Genomic DNA, 24,418 nt, shown 5'->3' with positions numbered 1-24,418 from the left:
TGCAGGATAGGGTTAATACTGGCCACGTATTGACTATATATGGCTAGTTAGCAATTCATTTAGCTGCATGGCTGCACATAAATCAGTTCAGTCTGCAGCAGGCATCTAAATGAATTGCTAACTAGCCATGCAGGATGTGTATTCGATATAAGGGGTGAGGTGGCAACCCTACGGCAGGATATAGTGGTCCCTTTGGTGGGCTGCACATTATGGGCAAGTGAATGCCAGGTCGGGAGGGTTAAACTGATTCCCAGTGGTATGGATTTCAAATTGGCCGCGCTTTTATTATAATTCTATTCATTCGATCATTTCTTTTCCCTCTGTCGCTGCTATTCCATATGAGCGCTCACTTGGCTCAATTTGCACTTTGCCTTATGGAGGTGGGCCTTGCACAGCCCGATAACCAGTCATCTTGTCCCCCTACAGCTTAATATTATTGAAATGGGTGCCCCTGTCATAAAACAAATATATAGATATATATATAGGGAGAGATATTTTTAAACATTCGGGAAGCAGAGGAGCCGGAAGCTTTTTCTAATAAAGGTATATGTTTCCGGCGCTGGGTACGACTGTGTTTTTATCCTTGTTTTGTTTTCCTATTTATAACTAGCTGGATATGTGGTGGTGGGTGGTTCTGCTTCTTTTTACAAATTGCACCAATAGGGCAGATTTTTTTAAAAATAAAAAAGTTGTTACTTTTATGTTTCTGGTGTCGTCCTGTAATTATATAGGTGCCTGTGCTTTCATATAAACAAACAGGGGTGGGCCTTGATATTGGGAGATAAATATTACGGCAAAACCCAACCGCCAACAATCCAATGACACGTTCCTATACATTGTTACTTATGTGATATTGTTTATATAAACAGCACCTTTATCCCTCCTCATTCTACTGTCTGAGCTATAAGGTCCATGTACAAGTCAACCAAGTCTCCAGAGTCAGACCTGGGTCCCCATTTTGGACGCCCATCTAGTGTCTGAATGATCCACTAGCACCACGACTGGTAAGTTAACATTTCCTCGTGTTCCTTAGATTGTAGCCAAGAAATACATTGTTGTTAATGCTGCAAAATTTGCCTGTATTTAAGATTTTCGATAAAGGGGTTGTTCACCTTTGAGTTAACATTTAGTGTGATGTAGAGAGTAATATTCTGAGACTATTTGCAATTGGTCTCCATTTTTTATTATTTGTAGCTTTTAATTCAGTTTTTGTTCAACAGCTCTCCCTTTTGGAGTTACATTAGCTATTTGGTTGCTAGGATCCAAATTACCTTAGCAACCAGGGAGTGGTTTGAATGAAAGACTGATCTATGAATAGGAGAGGGACTGGAATTGAAAAATAAGTACTAAAAAGTAGGAACAATTAAACTAGTTTTACAAAGCAATAGTATTTTGGGTGCAGGGGTCCGTGACCCCCATTTGAAAGTTGCAAATAGCTAGAAGAAGACTACAAATAATAAAGGTTTATATTGTTAGGTCCCTCAGAGCCAAAGACTAGTTTGTTGCTCCCCAATAATGTGGGTAACTCTAATATAATATATATGTTCAGCTGCAGTTACCACATAATAAGCATTGCCAGCCATTTGTATTCAGTCTAACTGTAAGGTTTATTAGAATTTCTTTATATAAAACCATTGGGATTATGTCTAAAGCCCTTTGTAGCCACACTATTGGATGTTTCTGCGCTAATGGGGCATTAATATGTTCACAGCAGTGTGTATATGGGGGAAAGGAACGTTGGTCTGTGTTGTGTGCCAATCAGAAGAGTCCTTTTGTTTTCTTGATGTTTTGCCTTTTCCATTCAGGAAGGGCTTGGAATTCAGACCGTGTCATCCCAAATATTGTTCTGAACTCATCAGTAGACAGGTACTCCTGGGAAAGGGGGCAAAAAGGCAATTGGGATTAAATGTGTGCAATCAAATCAGTATAAGAACAGCTGAAAAGCACCTTCATGGCTTTCCTTTCCTTAAGAGGCGTATGCCATCCCACCGGCGATTTACTTTCTTGCCAGTGGCATGCCAAGGAGATTAGTCGCACGTGGTAACTAACATCACGGGCGACTATTCTCCATGTGTGCCACTGCCCTAAGGGTGAAGACACACTGAACTACTTAGTAGCAGCTAAATTTTCACGGCCACTAAACACACGTAGAGATAGTTATCAGTAAATGATCAGCATTGTCTGTTTTAGTAGCCACAATAAGTAGCTGCTACTAGTAGCTCTGTGTGTCTCCACCCTAAAAACTGCCGTAGTTATGTGCAGCTCAACCAGTCATCAACCTGTTACTCATTGTATTGGGATTTGCAGTCACGTTTTGCCCCGGAATGTGTGGGCAACTAAAGGAAAAGTAGAGGGCAAAACTTAGTCAGAAACAAAAAAAAAAGTGGAGTGATGAGAGAGGAATGACAAAAATAGGAAAAATAAATGGGAAAAAAAAAGAAATGAAAGAAACGAAAAGGAGAACAAAGGAAAGACATGAAAAGAAAGAATGGTCAAATGAAAGGAAAAAACAAGAGAAAAAAGGCAAAAGGAAAAACAAAAAGAAATTGAAAGAAAAGAATAGAAAAAAAGGGGTAAGAGGAAACAGGAAAGACATATAAAAAGGGGGAAAAAAAGGACAAAAAAAAAAAGACTAATGTATGAGTGATTAGTTGAAACTGTATAAGGTATGTATGAGTGATTAGTTGAAACTGGAAGCATAGATCTGATTGGGTAACGGCACGTATGGCTGGCCCCAAACCATTAAATCAAACATATTCAATGAAAAAAAGATCATTTACCTCTTTCCTAGAGGGATCGACACCTGCGGGCAGCTCATCTGGGCTTTTGTTCACTATCATCTCCGCTGGGTACGTTTGGAAAGATGGAGAGCTGATCTGGGTCTGAGCGGTAAATTGCTGTGTTGTCATTTCCTGAGAGAAAACATAAAATAAAGATAGTTATTAAATGGATCAGTTTAAGGGTAAGCTAACCCTCTCTTTTAGTAACACTATTCAGATGCTTTCACTGTACGACCTTACCAAGGAAATCTGCTCGAAAGTGCTGGCATCTCCCAGTTCCGACTTCAGATCATTGTAAGACTTCATGTTCTGTAAAACAAAAAGCTCAGTGAGTTTTCCCAGAGCAATTGTTGGGGTGTAATATGAAGTGAGGGGACCCCCCCCCAGCTGAATAGAAACATAAGTAATAAAAAGTAACAATAAAACTGTAGCCTCCCAGAGCAATCCTTTTGGAAGTTGCAGCTAAACGGAGGTGGAGGGGAGGGCAGCTTGGGTGGGAGGGGCTCTCTTTTGGCCACAAAAAGTGGGCGTGTCCAGTACCTGTTCATGTGACATATACAAGGTGCAAATAAATACTGGGAAATGGATTTCTTACCTCCCACTTGAATGGATCCCAAGCCAAGAACCAACCGGTGAAGGTAGGAGGCTCGTAATCTTGTTTCACCACAATAATTGGGGTGTTGATGTCCCTGCCGCCGGGATGAGTCTTTAAATACTCCTGTGCCGTCATGGCGGCTTCCTTCTTCTCTGTCTCGTTAGAATTTTTCCCAATCCACATGAAAATCTGATGGAAAAAAAACAAATGGGTTTTGGTTAGAATAAGTCTATGAGCCGGGATCCGGGGGCAGTGTAAATATGTGAGGGAATAGTCAAAAGGACTGATTCAACCCCATTAAATATTGGATCTTTGCACCATCATACTAAAAGTTAAAGGTGAACTAATCCTTTATGTGGCCTTAGGGTTAGTTTCTCCCACTATTCACTGCTCCGAGCCCTACAGTTTGGGAGCCACTGATACAAGGGATGGGTCACATATTAGAAGGTTAATGATTGTATTAACCATCAGGAACCAGAGGAAACCAAAGGGATATCATGAAAACGTAGACCCCCAAATAAAAGTGAATGTAAATCTATTTGGGGTGCTATTCGGCACCTAATATTCGCCTCACCTGATCCCATGCATCGAGCAGGAAAACATCATCTTCATCCAGGTCATCTTGGTTGAAATCTGAAATCTCCGTTGCAACAAATTTTCCGGTCTTGTTGGAGCACTCAAAGAGCCGTGGGGTAATGTCCAGAGTTTCCTCCTGCAATCTGATAGGGGCACAGGAAAGGTCAGCTGTTCAGTGTCAGTAATGCCACTTATGAGCACCAAAAATGGACCTCATTGCTGCAGCCATCTTACCTTTTATTGTTAGCATACTGAGACTTCCCACCTAGAGCCAACCAGAAGTCTGATGGTTCCTGGCCCTCGGCTATCACTACTTTCTCCCCTTTAGAGATAATATCCGCCACGTTCTTGGCCATGGCTCTCTCATCTCCGCTACAGCCCTGGAGGGGATCAAATAAAAATAATATTGTTGCTTGGCCTTGAACACCCTACCAGCCTCATCAAAAATGAGTGCTCTGTAAGCCTCGATGGGGGTAGCTTTGGGCTAGCTTTCCCTTACTTTTCCACACCAGAGGTAGCAGGTCCCTTTAGTCTTCAGCACAAACACATCATTAGAGTTGAGAGAGGAGGCTCGGACAGGTACTTCAAAGGCCTTGGTGCTGTATTCATTGGCCCCATGTACTTGGAAGAGTCTGATGTCTGCTGGGATCTCTGAGCTGTCCGCCCGGGAGGTACCACCCTGATGGGTTAAATAACAATGTTATCCTCTTGTGTTTGGGTTCAACTCCTCTTGCACTATTATCTCTGGCACCTGTTACTGGGTTGCCCAATATATCAATATAATTGGCTAACCGATATTGCCAATAAGAGTGGCCTTACCTCGTAGACCACCATTTTTCCCTTAAAGATTGCCATGAGGTGTGCAGGTTCTTTGCCCATGGGCACCCGAACTTGGACTGGTTGCCCTCCGTACTCTTGGTCCAATATCACAGACTGGTAAGCGGAGGCAGTGATCTCATCTTGGCTTGCATGGCGGCCCTGTGTAGCATTACCAGGGAAGGAAGGATATCAGAGAGAACACAACCAGTTGCTGGGCGTCCAGCTTCAAGAACCAGTTACCTCCAGCCGGATATGTTTCAGCTACGTTTTGTGTCGAGTCTGTGTACTTCTACCTGAACTGTAGGGAGGGCAACACTGGTGCCCTTTTCTTACTACATTGCTTTACAGGGGGCCCCATCACACCAGAGCCCTAGGACTAACTGGGTTATCTCGAGCAGTCTTACAATGATTAAACCCAGCAACACATCTTAAGAAATAGCTTTGGACATATCATGGATAGCCTAAGATCACTTTGGGATGAGCCCTGTCTATATGGGCAGTAGCTATCTGCACCCAGTAGGGCCTTCATCTTCTGTGTGGCCCTGAAATTAGAACTAAAGAAACTGGATACTGAGCAGCACATTGACTGAGATATCTTTGTAAGGGACCGGCACAGTCCTTACCTGCCACATGTAGACTATGTAATGGTATTTGTTGTTAACCAAATATTTGTACAGAATCAGGTAGCAGTCTCCACCGTAGAAATGGCCCAGGTATTGCTTGTCCACTGAAACCCGTTCCAAGTTCTCTATTCTCCAGACCTGAAGAAACACACAATACTATTTGCTAAACACAGAGCGTCATGGTACCTTAACGGTTGCATAATGAGTGGTTGGTAGTAGGAGGAATAGCTATGCTGGAGTATTGTCATTTTATAGAATCTCTCTCTACAGGACAATATTTCCTGTTACATTTCATGGCCAAAAGTATGTGGACACTGCCTATTGGGCATCTTATTCCCAAACCAAGGGGATTAATATGAAGTTGCTCCTCTTGTTGCTGCTAAAACAGCTGCTACATTTCTGGGAAGGTGCCCACTTGGTGTTGGAACATTGTTGGTGGGATTTGCTTCCATTCAGCCACAAGTCGATTAGTCACTTTGGGCACTTGTGTTGGGTATCGGGCCTGGCTCACAGTCAGAGTTCCTTTTCACACCACGGGGGGGTCAGCTGGGTTGAGGTCAGGCAACTCCTTCCACTCACACTCAACAAACCAATTCTGTATGGACCTGACTTTGAAGGGGTGTCCATATACTTTTGGTAATACTGTCTGGAATATACCATCACTAGTGGCTTTGACTGGCCACAAATATATCAGACTATTAGGATTCCCTCAATAGCTACTAGGATGAGATAACTACAGAATGGCTATAATTGGTAATTATTATTATTATTAGTGCCATGAATTTATGCAGCGCTTTACAGAATAAGGATGGTTGTGTAAATCCGCTTGAGAACAATAGGCGATTAGGCAAGACTGAAACTGCAAATGAGCCAATGTGAACATCATAGAAGCATGATAATCAGACAAATTGCAAGGAAGAATCAAAATAATGAAGGACTTGCTGCCCATGGTAAAACCTCCAGGGATATCTCATAGACTCGGTAATTTATTGGTTCCAAAGATCACTACTGGCGGAATATTTACTTACCTCTGTCTCTCCAGTTCCATCATCTACCATCTTCTGCTGCGCGGCGACCTCAGGCTTAGCGTGCATTGAGTTCACATCGAACTTCACCTGTTCCACTTTGGCTGGAAAGGAGGGCAAAGAATGTGTTTGAAATCCCTTGTGTGCTATAGGCCTAAAAAGTTATGTCCACTAGTAACCCTTAGGCACCTTAGCATTAAAACACATTAAAAGTTAAGTGCAGGTTATGGAAGTGGAGCAAACATGACCTGTGCTTCGACATAGACTTACCCACTTTACCAACAGTACTCGTCTTTCCGAGCCCGGTGGTTTGATCCTTTGTGGTCCATTTCTGGAAGAGCTGCTTAAACACAGCAGATTCCGACCCATCATTCTCCACCTCAACATTAGTGGACGCGGGGTAATTCTTGGCTCTGATAAAGTTCTGGAACAAAGAGAAGAGATGAGCAGATCCCACCGGCCCATTGGGAAACTGAATGACATTTCAGCCAATCTCGGGACCCAGGTCTGAGGCAAAAATACAAACTTCTTGATGATGTGTTTGTTATCAGTTCAGACCATTGGACCACGTGAGAAGCACAATTCTTTCCTACACTGGATCAGAGAGTGGCCTACTGACCCCTAGAAAATGTAAAAGCTATATAACTGCATCCAGTACTTATGTTCCATCAGAGTACTCACCAAAGCCCGGGTCATGGCCTGCTGTTTCTCTTCCTTAGAGGCATTCTTTCCCTTCCAGACAAAGATCTTTGAGCCAGCCTGATCCAAGATGTAGCAGTCCTACCAGTAACATAACGAGAACATTAAGTGATAAGCAATATCTTTAGGGCAGCTAACTGACCTTTTAGCTGGACATTCTCCCAATACCTCACCCTATTTGCCCCTCGGGTTGAGCCTTCTGCCACTGCTTAAAGTCACATCTCGAAGGGCAGCCCTACAATTTGGAAACCACTGGTCTAGAACCTATTACCTTTGCCTTATAGGCTGCACCCATGCACAGACAGATACAAAACTGTGCAATCTTGGGATGCTTAATGAATATTTAAGAGTTAATAGCTAAAAAGTGGTGACTGGGGCAAATAGATAGTTGTGCTGGACTAAATACCCCCAGCCATGAGAATGAGACTAACTGGTGGAATAACTGTGGACTGGAATGTGACTTACATCGTGTTTCAGCAGATCTTGGGTAAGAGGTTGGGTGGCCACTTCTTGTACCATCAAGTTGCCACTGTTGTCCGATACTCTGCATGAAGGTGAAGAAGAGGAGAGGTTGATATCTACAGGCAGTCACACAAGTCCCTGGATACAATTTAATACTCAATTAAAAGCCTCTTTTTATTGACTGTTCTCTCCGCACAGTGGGCAGTATTAAGGCCACAAACAGGAAGCAGAGCAAAGAGACAGAGATACACATTTAGCACGGAGTGGTTAATAATGTTTTGGTAATATGTTATCATGACAACACAAAAGCCAAGTCACTTACTGAAACAACTTAATGGAAGTTTTGGCCACCTGATCCACCACTTCGTCAGGGATGGCACCTCTAATCTCCTTTCTTTCTCCCAGTACATATGTCATAATGGCCATTAGTTGAGGAGACTGTTCCTCATTGTCACCCTCCACCACGCCGACATAAGACCGGCCACCGCGTTCCCGATCACGGATATCTTTTGCCAAGGTCATGCCCTGTCATTAATCAAGCTTTAGTTTACAGGCAAACTGATAAACCAACAGGGTCGACATAGACAGGCAGAAAGATGGATGAATAGATGGATAGATGGACAGATAGAAAGATAGATGGATGATAGATAGATGGATGATAGATAGATAGATAGACAGACAGACAGACAGACAGACAGATAGATAGATAGATAGAGGAAAGACATCTGCAACACACCCTCAGTCTCTCCTGTTTGTTGCTTTCTGGTCCGTTCCATTGGATGATGAGTTTCCCCAGATCCAGCAGGAAGACATCCCCTACATTGAAGCTGCTCCACTCCACTGGCACCTGGAACAATATGGAATTGATCCCCATTATTATAATGTTCAATATCGTCGCCATCCCTACCCACTGTCCTCACAAGCCATTATGATTGTCACTATAATCATCACCACCATTAGGAACAGCACAGTTTACAGTTACCATCTTCAATTTCACTATTATCATCATCAACACTACCAGCAACCCATTCATTATTGATTATTATCACTTCATTTAAGTAATCTCTATAATTATTCACATCATCATTTGGAACCCAATCAGTACCATCAATCTCTGCATGCACCATCATCATTATCACCTCCACCATCATTATCATCATCTTTACTACCGTGACTATCATCATCCACCTCTCCACCATCGTATCGTCATGCTCGCTACCATTATTATTGTCAGGCCCACCACCATCATGACCACCATCCACAACACCATCACTATTACCATTCCCACCATCACAACTATTATTATCATCAACCTTACTACCTTAATGATGATCATCTTTTCGACCATTGTTATTATCATTCTCACTACCACCATTACTGCCAGACACGTCACTATCATTATCACCATTCCGACCATCATCATCCTCACCAGCATCATCATCCTCACCCTCACCAGCATCATTATCATCATCCTCACCAAACATCATTATCAGCATCCTCACCAGCATCATTATCACTATTCCAACCATACCCCTCCTCAAATCATCATCACCACTATAATTATTGCCAGGCACACCGCCATTATAACACCATTATGATCACTATCACAACCACCATCATGTCCATCTTCACCACAATCATTAATATCACAATCTTCATTAAAACTGTGGGCAGAATGTATATTTGAGAAAGCTCTCAACCCTCGTACTCTACTGATTTTAACGGCAGATACATTTCCTCCTTCTTGGTCTTCTCTGTTCGTGGGGCTTTGTACTGAATGAGACCGCGCTGTAACTCCTCCCATCCCCACGTATCACATTTACTGAATGACCCTCAGCAGAAGGTTCTCACCTCTCCAGCCAAGACGTTTTTCTTTCCCTTGCAGTGTAGAAGGCGTTTTACATTGTATGTGTTGGTCTCCACGTGGTTCATTCCAGAGGCCACTCCACCACTTTTATAACTAGGGCAGAAGATTGCAGATGGTCATTCATTACGTTCTGCTTGAAGTCTCATATATAATGGAATGCCACTACTCATAATCCTAACTAGAGTTTTCCTTTTTCACACAGAACCCCTTTTCATCTGGAAACAAAACTATCTATGAGACACAGAAAAGAAGCAAAAGAGAGTCCAGCGACTCCTTGTGAGACCTTAACCCTACTCCATCCAAGCTCTAGCAAACATACTGCTATATGGACAATAACAGGAACAGAAATGGTAGGTGGGTAATACTGGCATTAGATACGTACATTATTCCATGTTTGAAGTAGCCTTTGAAGGTATCGCTCTCGTGGCCTTGAACTTCCCGGTGCTGGATGGCCGCCCCGCCAAGATGATCGTCCATCTGTATAGTATAAATGGCAGCTGCTCCTTGTTCATCCATTGATGAGTCGTTTCCCACCCAGAAGTGGATGTCATAGGTGAAGTTGTTGCCAGTTTTATGGGTCTGTTTTCCAATAAGAAGGAACGTGATCAATGTTTGGGCCTAGCTTGACTATTACATTTGGCCCCTGACAGCTGGGGATCTTCATTGTTTTCAACCAGCTGAGCACTCTATCATAGTGTTATTGAATGTATTTTCCTTTCGTAATAGCAATATGTCTGCCCTATGTCTGCATAACTTGTATAGTGTCTCCTTATGTTACATAATGGCAGGGTGACTTAGCTGGCATGGAGAGGGCATTCCAAGGGATTCATGGGAAGGGAGGAACTCACCATAAGGAGGACATAGCAGTCGCCGTCGAAAAAGTTCCCATAGCTGTTCTCTGGCACAGGAACCAAATTCATACTCTGAAAGCCAAATAACCAAGAATAAGGGCTGAATGGGCCTTTCCATGTAAGGATATTATTACATGATACTCTATTTCGCTTGTAGAATTCAGGAACATCCAATGGCAACAGAGACACCTAGAGATACAGTAATGGCAATGTCCTTACCTCCACCCTCCATATCTGCAGCCCCGGGGTAGTTTTATTCAGTGTCTTCTTGACTTTTTCAGTGAGTTCAGGCATGTTGGGGGGTGTAGGGGCCGGTTGGCAGCTGGAGATCTAATATGAGAAAGTGGGGTAGAACAGGAGACACAGCATAAGAATCTCTAATTCCTTCCTGTAAACCAGACACATATTATCCTGAAGTCTGGGGCAGAACAAGGTACCAAGCAGTCTGGGGCAGAACCTGAAAGTACCCCTCCCAGAAAAGTCGCTTCATTTCCAGCACCATGGAGAGCAACTCATACTGCAACAGGGCCGGTAACGACAGGGCTGGTCACAACAGGGGTGGTTACAACAGGGCTGGTTACAACAGGGCTGGTTACAACAGGGCTGGTTAACACAAGGCTGGTTACAACAGGGCTGGTTAACACAAGGCTGGTTACAACAGGGCTGGTTAACACAAGGCCGGTTACAACAGGGCTGGAAGCCTGGGACCCTCCAAGTGATTTTTATGACCCCCAGCAGGACCAGCAAGATACCCATACACCTCATTGTGATGGTTTAATAATCCAGCCCCCAAATGTGTGAAATAGTGGCTAAATGGTCCACAGTGCTGGTTTAGGGAGCAAAACGTTGGACTTCCCCAGTTACTCTTAGAATGAAGCATGTTGGGAGTTGTCGGCCACCAAGGCCATTCTGAGAAGCTATAATGTATATACAGAATGAACTGCGGCTAGATTACACCAAGGGACATATTAACCAAGGACCAGAAAATGTATAAAGGTCACTGCAACTTAAATTATGAAAGAACAGAAAGAGTTAACAGGGTTATTTGCCCTACAGTTCACTTTAGTATGTTATAGAATGGCCAGTTCTAAGCAACTTTCCAGTTGGTCCCAATTATTTATTTGTTATAGTTTTTGAATTATTTTATGTCTTCTAACTTGCAGCTTTCAAATGAGGGTCACTGACCCCGGCAACCAAAACAATGATTGCTCTGTGAGGCTACAGTTACTGTTATTGTTAATTTTCATGGCTTATTTTTCTATTCAGGCCTCTCCTATTCATATACCAGTCTCTTATTCAAACCACTCCTTGGTTGCTAAAGTAATTTGGACCGTAGCAACTGCATAACTGCTGAAACTCCAAACTGGAGATTTGCTGAACAAAAAAAGTAATTAAAAAAAACTATAAATGATAAAAAAGGAAGACCAATTGCAAACATACTCGGATTATTGCTCTCTACATCATACTAAAAGTTAATTCAAAGGTGCAGATTTTCACCCTTCAGATTCACCCATTGCCTTCTAATGTGAATGGAAGATTGATTTGCACAAACCAGTGGGTGCAGGTTACTGTATTGACCTTTAAGGCATTGAGGCTGACTATATATATATACATTTGTACTGGGTATCTATAATAGTAATTATTAGGGCCTGGAAAGGATATTGAATATGTACTCAGTGATCAGGGGCCGGTATCTGGGCTGATAATAAGCGCAATAATTAAACATGAGCAGAGCGTGTCCCTCGGCCTCACTATTATACCATCATCATCATCCGGCAGCGCGGCCAGGCACTTCCTCTCTCTCTCAGGCCCACAAGTCAATATCTGATTGGCTACTGTGGGTTACAAAACCAGGACTTTGTTCCTCATACAACATAATCATTCAGTAGTTTTATATACAGGAGTCCAATAGGGAAAAAAGCATCTAATGTTCTGATTGGCTACAATATGGTTCTAGTTCTGTTCACATTCTAGTTCTCCAGTTAGCTACAGATTGGTTCTGGCACGTTAAGTATTTTAGTTCTGTGATTGGTTATAGAACAATCTAATTCTCCGACTACAGTTTGGTTCTAGCTCTATAGACATTATGCTCTCTGATTGGCTACAGATTGGGTGTGGTCCTATGGACATTCTAGTTAACTGCTACAGATTGGTGGTAGTAGACCTATGAGCATTCTAGTTCTCTGATTGACTACAGTTTGGTCCTAGCTCTATAGACATTGTGCTTCTCTGATTGGCTACAGATTGGGTGTGGTCCTATGAACATTCTAGTTAACTGCTACAGATTGGTGGTAGTAGACCTATGAGCATTCTAGTTCTCTAATTGGCTACAGATTGGTTGTAGTAGACCTGTGAACATTCTATTTCTCCGATTGGTTGCAGATTGGTTGCAGATTGGTTGTAGTAGACCTGTGAACATTCTAGTTCTCCGATTGGTTGCAGATTGGTTGTAGTAGACCTGTGAACATTCTAGTTCTCCGATTGGTTACAGATTGGTTGTAGTAGACCTGTGAACATTCTAGTTCTCCGATTGGTTACAGATTGGTTGTAGTAGACCTGTTAACATTCTAGTTCTCCAATTGGTTACAGATTGGTTGTAGTAGACCTGTTAACATTCTAGTGCTCTGATTGGCTACAGATTGGATGTAGTAGACCTGTTTCTTAATAACTACAGTTTTGGTTCTAGTCCCATGAACATTCTAGTTCTCTGATTAGTTAGAGATTGCTTCTAGTCCCATATACGTTTTAGTTTAGTCTGAACATTCTAGTAAATGTGCCTAAATAATATGCAAAGATGGCAAAAAATAAAAACATTTACCTGGTAAAAAAAGGAAAAGTTTCAATTCAGAATGCATATAAATAACAGATAAATATCAGAAACTGATAAATAAGGCAACTACAGGCTTTGTGCCTCTCTAGGTGTTGTTGAACTTCAGCTCCAGGGTTGCTGGCTGCTGTTACAATTCTGAGACTTGTAGTTCAACAAGAGCTAGAGAACTTATAGGGTGGTGTGATTACTGTGCACTGAACTGCCCAGGCACCATAATTACCCCTGTGTGTGTGTGTGACAGGTATATGACACGTAGAGCCATTAATCTCAATGCAAAGTGACACAGTTCATCCCGGAATGGCCTATTGATATCAGCAGGGCCAGCCCAGTACAAAGTGTAAGAGCAGAAAGGAATGAATGGTGCACAAAATCACACATGGAGCGTGTTCGGAATATACTGGAGCACTTTCTATGGCCTGGTTGTGTCCCAGCCCCAGAGGGGACCTCCTGTTTTCAATATAAACTGCCCTTCTTTAGCTGCTGTTAACCTACAACTCCCACCTGTTAAACTACAACTCCCACCACCCTTTGACAGCTTCCAGCTGTCAAAGGGTGGTGGGAGTTGTAGTTTAACAGCATTAGATTTTAAAACAATCTATAGCAACAGTTTTAGACTGGGGTCCCAGGGCCAGTTCCATTTTGCCCTACCCTAAAATCAGTCTGATTCAGAGCAGGGTAGGGTTCGGTGCATCTATTATACTGGGTCAACGGCCAGTAGGACATAGGATCAGCCTAGGGACCAGCAGAGCATATACCGAATGAGGTGGCCTATTACCAAAAGAAGGGGTTGTAGTTTAACAATATTAGATTTTAAAACAATCTATAGCAACAATTGTAGACTAGGGTCCCAGGGCCAGTTCCATTCTGCCCTACCCTAAAATCCATGGGGTTCAGTGCATCTATTATACTGGGTCAATGGCCAATAGGACATAGGATCAGACATAAAATCACACATGGAGCGTTTTCGGAATATACTGGAGCACTGATACGGTCCTTTCTAGGGCTTGGTTGAGTCCCAGCCCCAGAGGGGACCTATTTTCAGTATAAACTGCCCTTCTTTAGCTGCTTTTAACCTACAACTCCCGCCACCCTGGAAGCTGTCAAGGGGTGGTGCGAGTTGTAGTTTAACAGCATTAGATTTTAAAACAATCTATAGCAACAATTGGAGACTAGGGTCCCGGGGCCAGTTCCATTCTGCCCAACCCTAAAATCCATGGGGTTCAATGCATCTATTGTACTGGGTCAGTGACACAGTTCATCCCGGAATGGCCTATTGATATCAGCAGGGCCAGCCCAGTACAAAGTGTAAGAGCAGAAAGGAATGAATGGTGCACAAAATCACACATGGAGCGTGTTCGGAATATACTGGAGCACTGATACGGCCCTTTCTAGGGCTTAGTTGATTCCCAGCCCCAGAGGGGGACCTCTTTTTCCCTATTTTCAGTATAAACTGCCCTTCTTTAGCTGCTGTTAACCTACAACTCCCACCACCCTTTGACAGCTGGAGTTGTAGTTTAACAGCATTAGATTTTAAAACAATCTATAGCAACAATTGTAGACTAGGGTCCCGGGGCCAGTTCCATTCTGCCCTACCCTAAAATCCGTGGGGTTCAGTGCATCTATTGTACTGGGTCAGTGGCCAGTAGGACATAGGATAAGGGTTCAAGTCACTGGAAACCCATTGGGCATTGAATCCCATCTCCAAAATCTATGGGAAGATGAAATGTACACATATATATAAGCGTGAAACCCAACTGGGCCCCCTAAGCTACTGGGAATGGTGTCCCTACCTTGTACAGGTACCAGACACACAGAGACTTCCCATCCTACATGGCTGCTCAGTAATCAGTTCAGAATCCTGTTGGCATAGAAACCTTTACAGGCTGCAGCCATACAGCTGCTGTTGCTGTATATCTGGATTTAAATGAATAGTGGGTAAGAGGGGGACTTACCTGTGTGTGAGGGTGCAGCCGGCTGTGGGTGCTCAGGGTGCGAGTGCAGAGCTGCAGAGCTCACCTGTACCTGCACAGCGTCTCACCTGGCGAGGAGCACTGACCTTTGTCCCGTGCCTGTCTCCGCTCACCGTACGAGCTGCTCCTTCCATATAAGGCCAAACGCCCCAGCTGTGGAGAGAGAGAGGCAGGTACAAGCCTTTCCCTGGAGCCCTACACGCTAATTGGCCTCTTTGTATTAATTGCCATTTATTTATCTCACGTTAACTTGCCCTTTTTTTTTTTTTTTTTTTTTTTTTTTTTTTAAAGCTTGTGTGCACTCCATGGGCTGGGTGTTGTCCCTGGGGAAGAGCCTTCTGATAGAAAAGATACAAGATGTATCATCAGCTGCTGCTTTGGCTCCAATGAACTGACTCATGAGCTGACAATCTAAAGGTACAGGGCAAAAAATGGGCACCTTGCCCCAATGCAACAACATTGCAATTTATTCATAAATAAGCCCTTTTGAGGTACGAGCACCCTCTTTCTGCTCCAACATTTATTTGAACGCCCCACCCCTTACATGCTGGTAGGTTTGTAGATTTATGACATCATTATGACATCATAACCCTACTGTACGCCCAAGGATACCTAGGATTAACCCAAATCTCATTATTTTTTTGTCATAAAGCTGCTCCCCCAGTTTGGACCCTCTGCTATCTCAGTTCAGATTTAAGATATTTATATATTTCAGAAATTCAGCATTTTGCCTGTTTTGCTTCATTCAGAGTGTTTATCGCTTCTACTGTTATATAAATTAGATATAATTAATCCCGCCCCCCAGGCAGCAGTGCAGTAAATCTATGTATTCACAGTACAGGAAACCCATTATCCAGAAAGTTCCGAATTACGGAAAAGCCATCTCCCATAGACTCCATTTTAATAAAATAATTCACATTTTTAAAAATGATTCCCTTTTCTCTGTAATAATAAAACAGTACCTGTACTTGATCCCAACTAAGATATAATTACCCCTTATTGGGGCAGAACAGCCCTATTGGGTTTATTTCATGGTTAAATGATTCCCTTTTCTCTGTAATAATAAAACAGTACCTGTACTTGATCCCAACTAAGATATAATTACCCCTTATTGGGGGGCAGAACAGTCCTATTGGGTTTATTTCATGGTTAAATGATTCCCTTTTCTCTGTAATAATAAAACAGTACCTGTACTTGATCCCAACTAAGATATAATTACCCCTTATTGGGGCAGAACAGCCCTATTGGGTTTATTTAATGGTTAAATGATTCCCTTTTCTCTGTAATAATAAAACAGTACCTGTACTTGATCCCAACTAAGATATAATTACCCCTTATTGGGGCAGAACAGCCCTATTGGGTTTATTTAATGGTTAAATGATTCCCTTTTCTCTGTAATAATAAAACAGTACCTGTACTTGATCCCAACTAAGATATAATTACCCCTTATTGGGGGCAGAACAGCCCTATTGGGTTTATTTCATGGTTAAATGATTCCCTTTTCTCTGTAATAATAAAACAGTACCTGTACTTGATCCCAACTAAGATATAATTACCCCTTATTGGGGGCAGAACAGCCCTATTGGGTTTATTTAATGGTTAAATGATTCCCTTTTCTCTGTAATAATAAAACAGTACCTGTACTTGATCCCAACTAAGATATAATTACCCCTTATTGGGGGCAGAACAGCCCTATTGGGTTTAATTACTGTTTAAATAATGTTTTTAGCAGACTTAAGGTAGGAAATCCAAATTACAGAAAAAACCCTTATCTGGAAAACCCCAGGTCCTGAGCATTCTGTATAACGGGTCCCATACCTGTGTATATATATATATATATACAAAAACAGAAAGGAGCACACCCTTCAAGCAAACAAATGCCCTCGGTGCTGGTCAAAAAATTCAATAGGCAAACAGAGTACCGCACACATAGGGACTTTATGAAAAAACAAAAAAGGTTTATTGAAAGAGATCCCTTCTCTTTCAATAAACCTTTTTTGTTTTTTCATAAAGTCCCTATGTGTGCGGTACTCTGTTTGCCTATATATATATATACACACACACACACATGCTTAGATGTAAATATCACATTGATACAACAACACGCCAAGATGAACCCGGTATTAACCCTTCATGATCCATCTCAGTTCATGTAACTGTTTGTCACTTGCTGTTTATTTTCCGCCAGTTCAGCAAACTGATAATTGTCCTGCTAATCAGCTTTATTGCAGCCCATTAATGACTTCATCAATTCATTGCTGTATCTATATGGTTCTGTTATATAACTCAATGTCATGTATACAGGGCCAAGGGACTCCAAACTGTCACCTTGTCTCCCCAGTTGCCACCCATATCCCTAACTCTTTGCACAGAGAGTCAAACCTTATAGCAGCCTTGGATTTTATGGCATGAAAACAGCTCCAAAGAGCTCAGTGTTGCATTAAAATCACTCCAGTTCTTGCCATGCAGAGTCTGCTTTCTGCTCTGTAGGGTGATGAAGGGGTGGGACTTCCTCTGTGCTGTGATTGGCAGGTGCTTCGTCCAATCTGTGGTCTCAGAGCCTGGGCAACAGAGAAAGCCTCAGCTTGTCACATGATGGGGTAGAACGCAGTGAAGGGTATGTCTGTGTGGGGCAGTTCCAGATCTGGGCTGCAGTCCTTAGCCGGGTATTAAAGGAAAACTATACCCCCAAACAATGTAGGTCTCTATAAAAATATCTTATGTAAAACCCTGCTTCATCTAAATAAACCATTTTCATACAAATATACTTTTTTAGCAGTATGTGCCATTGGGTAATCCTAAATAGTAAACTGCCATTTTAAGTACTAAGGGCCGCCCCCTGGGATCATAGGATTCACAGTGCACACAAACAAGCCAAGGCACACATACATGCTAGGCCCCATCAGCCAATGAATAGGCAGAGTTCTGCCTTTTGCTCCCACATCACTTCCTGTCAGCTGATCGCTGAGGGAGCACACAGCCCAGCACTAAATGGCGGCTCAAGGGAAAGGATGTAAAAGGGCAATATTTACTGATATATATATTCCAGTTTGGGGAGATTCTTTAATAGGTCACTTAACATAATACAAACTGCCTGTTGGTTAAGTATTCATTCTGGGGGGCGGGGCACAGGAGCTGTATTGGGCACATCACATGGCACAATGCTTGTACCCGCTGGCAGTAAGTGGCCAATAAGGCCCATAAAACCTGAGTGTGAGGCAGAGAATCAGATTTCAGAAGCAGCAGAATATTATGTGGCGGTTGCTGCTCTCGTGGGAGTTAATAGAACAGGAATCAATTAACGAGTAACCCTTTCTGCGCCAGAGGATTTTGTGCAGGTCCCCGAGCTCACAGGGAACATCTGAGACCCTTTCTTACAAGCAGCTTCTTGTATTCCGGTTGCCATCGGCGACTACCAGCATCAGCATCCATAACTGTAACCCCCCAATGCAAGGCTGGGGAATCTGCAGCGCTCCAGATATAGTTGAACTACAACTGGGCTGTGAGATGGAACAACACACAGATATAATGGTGCAGGGAAGGCTCTGCCATTGGAGCCAGTGGGAAGTTTCATGAGCCAATTGGTACAGTCCCTAAATGCCCCTGCAGTGGGATGGGAAGGCTAGGGTGCCCACCTACAGGCCTGGGATTCAAACAGCCCCCCCCCAGCCTACTAGGGTGCAATCATACATAGCACTTTGTATATTAGGCCCCGTGTCCCATTGCTGTGTTTTAGCCCCCCCAGATACACTACAATGCACTAATGACAATTCAGACAAAAGCATTGCCCATATAAATGTGGTACAATGGGTGTCACTAACTTATAGGCGCAAAGGGGACATTGCTTTTTGGCTGCTGCGCCTTATCTCCTGCTTGTGATTGGCTGATGGGTTGGCTAGAAATAACAAGTATAAAGGAAAATTCACATAAGGAGATGGGTGTGTGGGGGGGGTGAGAAATTGAGAGATATTTTTAAGTATACTTCCCCTTTAAATAACCCTGGCTGGGGGCATTACTGGAGATGCATATGGTAATAAGACATTGAGAGAAAGGTGCGTGGCACACTGGGTACCACCCACTGGGACATCTCTGTCACCCTATGCCTGTTTATTCAGTGGAGACAGCTGGGAGCCTGAGGCTGGTGCTGCAATTATTGGCCTGTCAGTTACTATAGGGTGTATCCAAATCCTCAATTCATTGCAATTTCTGCACTGCAAACTTAGGGGGCAGTTCCTGCTGAATTGTGCTTAGTACAGGGGAATCCCTATGCTGCCATAGTTTCATGGTATCTCTCTGTACAGGCTATGAGCAAACTTAGGGGGCTGTTCCTGCTGAATTGTGCTTAGTACAGGGGAATCCCTATGCTGCCATAGTTTTATGGTATCTCTCTGTACAGGCTATGAGCAAACTTAGGGGGCTGTTCCTGCTGAATTGTGCTTAGTACAGGGGAATCCCTATGTGCCATAGTTTTATGGTATCTCTCTGTACAGGCTATGAGCAAACTTAGGGGGCTGTTCCTGCTGAATTGTGCTTAGTACAGGGGAATCCCTATGTGCCATAGTTTTATGGTATCTCTCTGTACAGGCTATGAGCAAACTTAGGGGGCTGTTCCTGCTGAATTGTGCTTAGTACGTGGGAATACGTATTCATTTACTTTCCCTGGTGTGATTTCCCCAAAATAAATGCTGGTAGGGGGGCATTGGCTGTTTGCTCAGATGATAGGAGATTGGAATTAGAATGCGGTGCTGCCAACTGCTGACCCGCCCACTACCATAGGTTGTTTGTAGATGCACCTTTGAGCTCTATACCCCTCTGGGAGGATTATTAGAGTGCCATTTATGGCTATTTCTGCATTTCTTATCAGCATACACAGTATTTATGGTACATTCCTTTAGGATAATGACAGAGCATCCAGCCTTGAGATGCAGCAACTATAAACCCATAAGCTGCACAGTATCTTGTGTATCAGAGAGAAGAGCCTGTGGGTTCCACCGATAGTGATGCCTTGCTGGGCTCCGTGCCACAATAATGCCATACCTGTGTAGGAGCAGGTCTATTATTTATTTCTCTGTATCTGCCACAAGCAAACTTAGGGGGCTGTTCCTGCTGAATTGTGCTTAGTACAGGGGGATCCCTATGTTGCCATAGTTTTATGGTATATCTCTGTACAGGCTATGAGCAAACTTAAGGGACTGTTCCTGCTGAATTGTGCTTAGTACAGGGGAATCCCTATGCTGCCATAGTTTTATGGTATCTCTCTGTACAGGCTATGAGCAAACTTAGGGGGCTGTTCCTGCTGAATTGTGCTTAGTACAGGGGAATCCCTATGTGCCATAGTTTTATGGTTTCTCTCTGTACAGGCTATGAGCAAACTTAGGGGGCTGTTCCTGCTGAATTGTCCTTAGTACAGGGGAATCCCTATGTGCCATAGTTTTATGGTATCTCTCTGTACAGGCTATGAGCAAACTTAGGGGGCTGTTCCTGCTGAATTGTGCTTAGTACAGGGGAATCCCTATGTGCCATAGTTTTATGGTATCTCTCTGTACAGGCTATGAGCAAACTTAGGGGGCTGTTCCTGCTGAATTGTGCTTAGTACAGGGGAATCCCTATGTGCCATAGTTTTATGGTATCTCTCTGTACAGGCTATGAGCAAACTTAGGGGGCTGTTCCTGCTGAATTGTGCTTAGTACAGGGGAATGGCAATGATAGCATGGTTTTATGGCCTTCTGCCTTGGCCGCTTTATCATTCTGTAATTTGGGCTGCAGATAAAGATCACTTTAAAATGGAAATTTAGGGACTTTTTAATAAAAGCACAAATAAAAGAAGCGGGTGATGGCAGCCGGCAGAGGCACAAGGGTTTGTTATTAGTAGTGGGAAAGTAGCGACTATGTAGGAAAACAAAATGAGATCTTTTGGGGCCCCTGGAGTCTGCAATGCCCTGGCCCTGCCCCCCCAGACTATGGAGCTTCAGCTGTCAGTGGGTGCTGGGAGTTGTATTTCAGCCATAGGCTGATATAAAGGTAGGTGTGGCCATCTTGTCCTTGTACTATTACAGGCCAGGGCCCTTCCCACACACACTGATCCCATTGGTTGTAGGGGCTGCTCTATGGGACCCCTTCATATTGGTGGCCAAGGGCGACTGCTCCTATTTTGGCCCCCCTGTTCTGCCCCCACTGACACACCCAGCAGTGCTGATGGGATATCTGAGCCTCCATCTGACAAGGGCCGAGAGTCATAAGTGGAACCTTCGGACTGTGAACTCATTTATCTCCTGTTCCTCCCTGCAGCACCCACACACGGGAGTTGTAGGAAAGTCCAACATGCTTGTATTTATTCCATGGCACACAAACCCTATCATTCACATTCCCGTGCTGGGCTGCTCTCCTTCCCATGGTCAGACAAAGGGGCCTAAATGGCGTTTGCAACTGCAGTGATCACCATGGATACGAGTGAAGCAGCACTAAATAGAATAATGGAGGAAGGGCTTCTAGTGGGCAAATCTCTTTCTATTTACACTGCATATAGAGAGGCAAAGGCTTGTCCCACTGCCTGACCATGGGGAAGAGAGCAGCCTAGAAGCACACATACATCACATACATGGAATATAAACACAGATATAATATATGCAAGCCTGCACCATTATTTTCCTAATTCATCCTTTCCTCATAATCCTGATACCCACGTGCCCGTACCCTTATACCCTGCTCATACGCTGCCCGTACCCTTATACCCTGCTCATACGCTGCCCGTACCCTGTTTATACCCTGCCCGTACCCTGCCTATACCCTGTTTATACCCTGCCCGTACCCTGTTTATACCCTGCCTGTACCCTGCTCATACCCTGTCCGTACCCTGCCCGTACCTTGTTTATACCCTGCCCATACCCTGTTTATACCCTGCCCGTACCCTGTTTATACCCTGCCCATACCCTGCCTGTACCGTTTATACCCTGCCCGTACCCTGCTCATACCCTGCCCGTACCTTGTTTATACCCTGCCCGTACCCTGTTTATACCCTGCCCATACCCTGCCCGTACCCTGTTTATACCCTGCCCGTACCGTTTGTACCCTGCCTGTACCCTGTTTATACCCTGCCCGTACCCTGTTTATACCCTGCCCGTACCCTGTTTGTACCCTGCCCGTACCCTGTTTGTACCCTGCCCGTACCCTGTTTGTACCCTGCCCGAACCCTGCCAATACCCTGCCCGAACCCTGCCCATACCCTGTTTATACCCTGCCCGAACCCTGCCAATACCCTGCCCGAACCCTGCCCATACCCTGCCCGTACCCTGTTTGTACCCTGCCCGTACCCTGTTTGTACCCTGCCCGTACCCTGTTTGTACCCTGCCCGTACCCTGTTTATACCCTGCCCGTACCCTGTTTGTACCCTGCCCGTACCCTGTTTGTACCCTGCCCGTACCCTGTTTATACCCTGCCCGTACCCTGTTTGTACCCTGCCCGTACCCTGTTTGTACCCTGCCCGTACCCTGTTTGTACCCTGCCCGTACCCTGTTTGTACCCTGCCCGTACCCTGTTTATACCCTGCCCGTACCCTGTTTATACCCTGCCCGTACCCTGTTTATACCCTGCCCGTACCCTGTTTATACCCTGCCGGTACCGTGCCAGTACCCTGCCCGTATCCCAGAAGGGATAACTTAGTTCAGTGTTATAAGAGGAAAAGAGTTGAGATGATACCAATATCTGGCAAAATATTAACCCGAACACATCCTATTGCCCTGGAAATTCACAGGCTTCTTATCTATAAAGAACAAATACAATTCAACCTATGAACTGAAAATTTGCAAACAGGACAATGAGCCCCGAGGTGCCATTTTTTGAAGGTTTCAGATGTCAAAATGTTCTACTGTAGTTCCAATTGCTGCAGTATCACTCATGTATTATAAGGGATAATGTACCCCCTACTGTAAATGATAAGGATATTAGCAGTCACTGAGGGGTTCTGTGCCCATATAAAGGCACAAGGCTGCAGGCTGAGTTATACAGGGAACTCTGAGTATCACTCATGTATTATAAGGGATACTGTACCCCCTACTGTAAATGATAAGGATATTAGCAGTCACTGAGGGGTTCTGTGCCCATATAAAGGCACAAGGCTGCAGGCTGAGTTATACAGGGAACTCTGAGTATCACTCATGTATTATAAGGGATAATGTACCCCCTACTGTAAATGATAAGGATATTAGCAGTCACTGAGGGGTTCTGTGCCCATATAAAGGCACAAGGCTGCAGGCTGAGTTATACAGGTCAGGGATCTTGCATTGTTGGAGTGTATATTTCCATTTCTGGGTGCTTTGCTGGGCTTAGTATTCTCATTCAATTGCAAGCTTCTCGGCCCAAGTACATTCTGCCCAGTCTGTTGATACTTCAAGTTATTGCCCTGCACCCACCCCAGAATCATTGCCCTTGCGCCTCTCACAGTTATCTCATTAATATATTACAATCTGTGGCTGTTATGCTTGTTAAGCACTGTGTACACTTATAAGGCCATATAGATAACTGGCCGTATGGCTTACAGAGGAACATTTAAAGGGAACATTCACCACAACAGACTGAGCACCGGGTCCCTGATCTGTGGGTGTATATGGCAGCATTTCTATAGGAGCCCCCCCTGTAGCCATGGGCAAAGGCTTACCTGCCCCAGGTACTTGGCTACTGCATCTTCTCTGAGGTGCTGGGATCCACATACGTACAAAGGTCCGGCACGACCGGAGATACCAAGAGGTTCTGCAGGGTCTGTCAGACAGAGAACTTTCCCAAGGCTGCGCCCCACAGACACCCTAGGGACAATCCGTTCTGCCTCACTGAGCCCCCGTCCCTATGAGCGCTAATGAGGGGGCCGGGGACAATTAGCCGGGCTGGGCACCAAAGTTGCTCATTAAGAGCAAAACAAAGGGCATTTGTGCTGATTTGGATTGAGCCAGTGTATGGGGGCATCTAAAGGGTGGTCCCAGCTCCCACAATTCCCATGTTACAGACCCCACAAAGGAAGCAAAGGGTGTGTGTGGGGATTTTCCTTGCATGGTTATACAGTTCATGGCTAATTTTCTAACTTAAAGTAGTAATTCATATGTTAACCTTATAGAATGGCCAAGTCTAAGCAACTTTTCAACTGGTCTTTATTATTTATTTGTTATAGTTTTTGAATAATTTGCCTTTTTCTTCTAACGCTTTGCAGTTTTCAAATGGGGGTCACTGACCCCGGCAGCCAAAAAGCTATTGCTCTGTGACTACAATTATATTGTTATTGTTACTTTTTGTAACTTTCTTTTCTATTCAGTCCCCTCTCCTATTCATATACCA

The 24,418-nt window shown here is 43.9% G+C and overlaps 1 protein-coding gene across 2 annotated transcripts; it reads right to left on the bottom strand.

Annotated features, from left to right (window-relative positions):
• Positions 1 to 1,160: 1,160 nt before the first annotated feature.
• vil1 (villin 1) lies at positions 1,161 to 23,848 on the bottom strand. Of its 2 annotated transcripts, XM_031892459.1 has the most exons (21): positions 23,751 to 23,848; positions 15,080 to 15,250; positions 10,517 to 10,627; positions 10,295 to 10,369; positions 9,829 to 10,025; positions 9,431 to 9,539; positions 8,316 to 8,426; positions 7,902 to 8,104; positions 7,583 to 7,661; positions 7,100 to 7,198; positions 6,689 to 6,842; positions 6,422 to 6,522; positions 5,394 to 5,531; positions 4,771 to 4,929; positions 4,451 to 4,630; positions 4,186 to 4,331; positions 3,950 to 4,094; positions 3,376 to 3,564; positions 3,021 to 3,089; positions 2,781 to 2,912; positions 1,161 to 1,872 (listed from the first exon to the last, which is right to left on the bottom strand). In XM_031892459.1, the coding sequence occupies exons 3-21, from the start codon at positions 10,589 to 10,591 to the stop codon at positions 1,759 to 1,761; spliced, it is 2,475 nt and encodes an 824-aa protein (XP_031748319.1). In that variant the 5' UTR covers positions 10,592 to 10,627; positions 15,080 to 15,250; positions 23,751 to 23,848; the 3' UTR covers positions 1,161 to 1,758.
• Positions 23,849 to 24,418: the final 570 nt, after the last annotated feature.

Source organism: Xenopus tropicalis, chromosome 9 (assembly GCF_000004195.4).
Source record: "Xenopus tropicalis strain Nigerian chromosome 9, UCB_Xtro_10.0, whole genome shotgun sequence".
Classification (NCBI taxonomy): Eukaryota; Metazoa; Chordata; class Amphibia; order Anura; family Pipidae; genus Xenopus; species Xenopus tropicalis.
The sequence above is the reverse complement of the archived record's forward strand: the minus strand, read 5'-3'. Positions and strand labels throughout refer to the sequence as shown.

What these genes read in the sequence shown, in the direction of transcription:
- vil1 (XM_031892459.1), bottom strand. Translation starts at nt 10,591, where the DNA reads ATGCCTGAACTCACTGAAAAAGTCAAGAAGACACTGAATAAAACTACC. An exon ending in GAGTACTGTTGGTAAAGTGG is followed by an intron (nt 6,523 to 6,688) that starts GTAAGTCTATGT and finishes CCTCCTTTCCAG; the next exon opens with CCAAAGTGGAACAGGTGAAG. An exon ending in TCGATCCCTCTAGGAAAGAG is followed by an intron (nt 1,873 to 2,780) that starts GTAAATGATCTT and finishes CCCCTTTCCCAG; the next exon opens with GAGTACCTGTCTACTGATGA.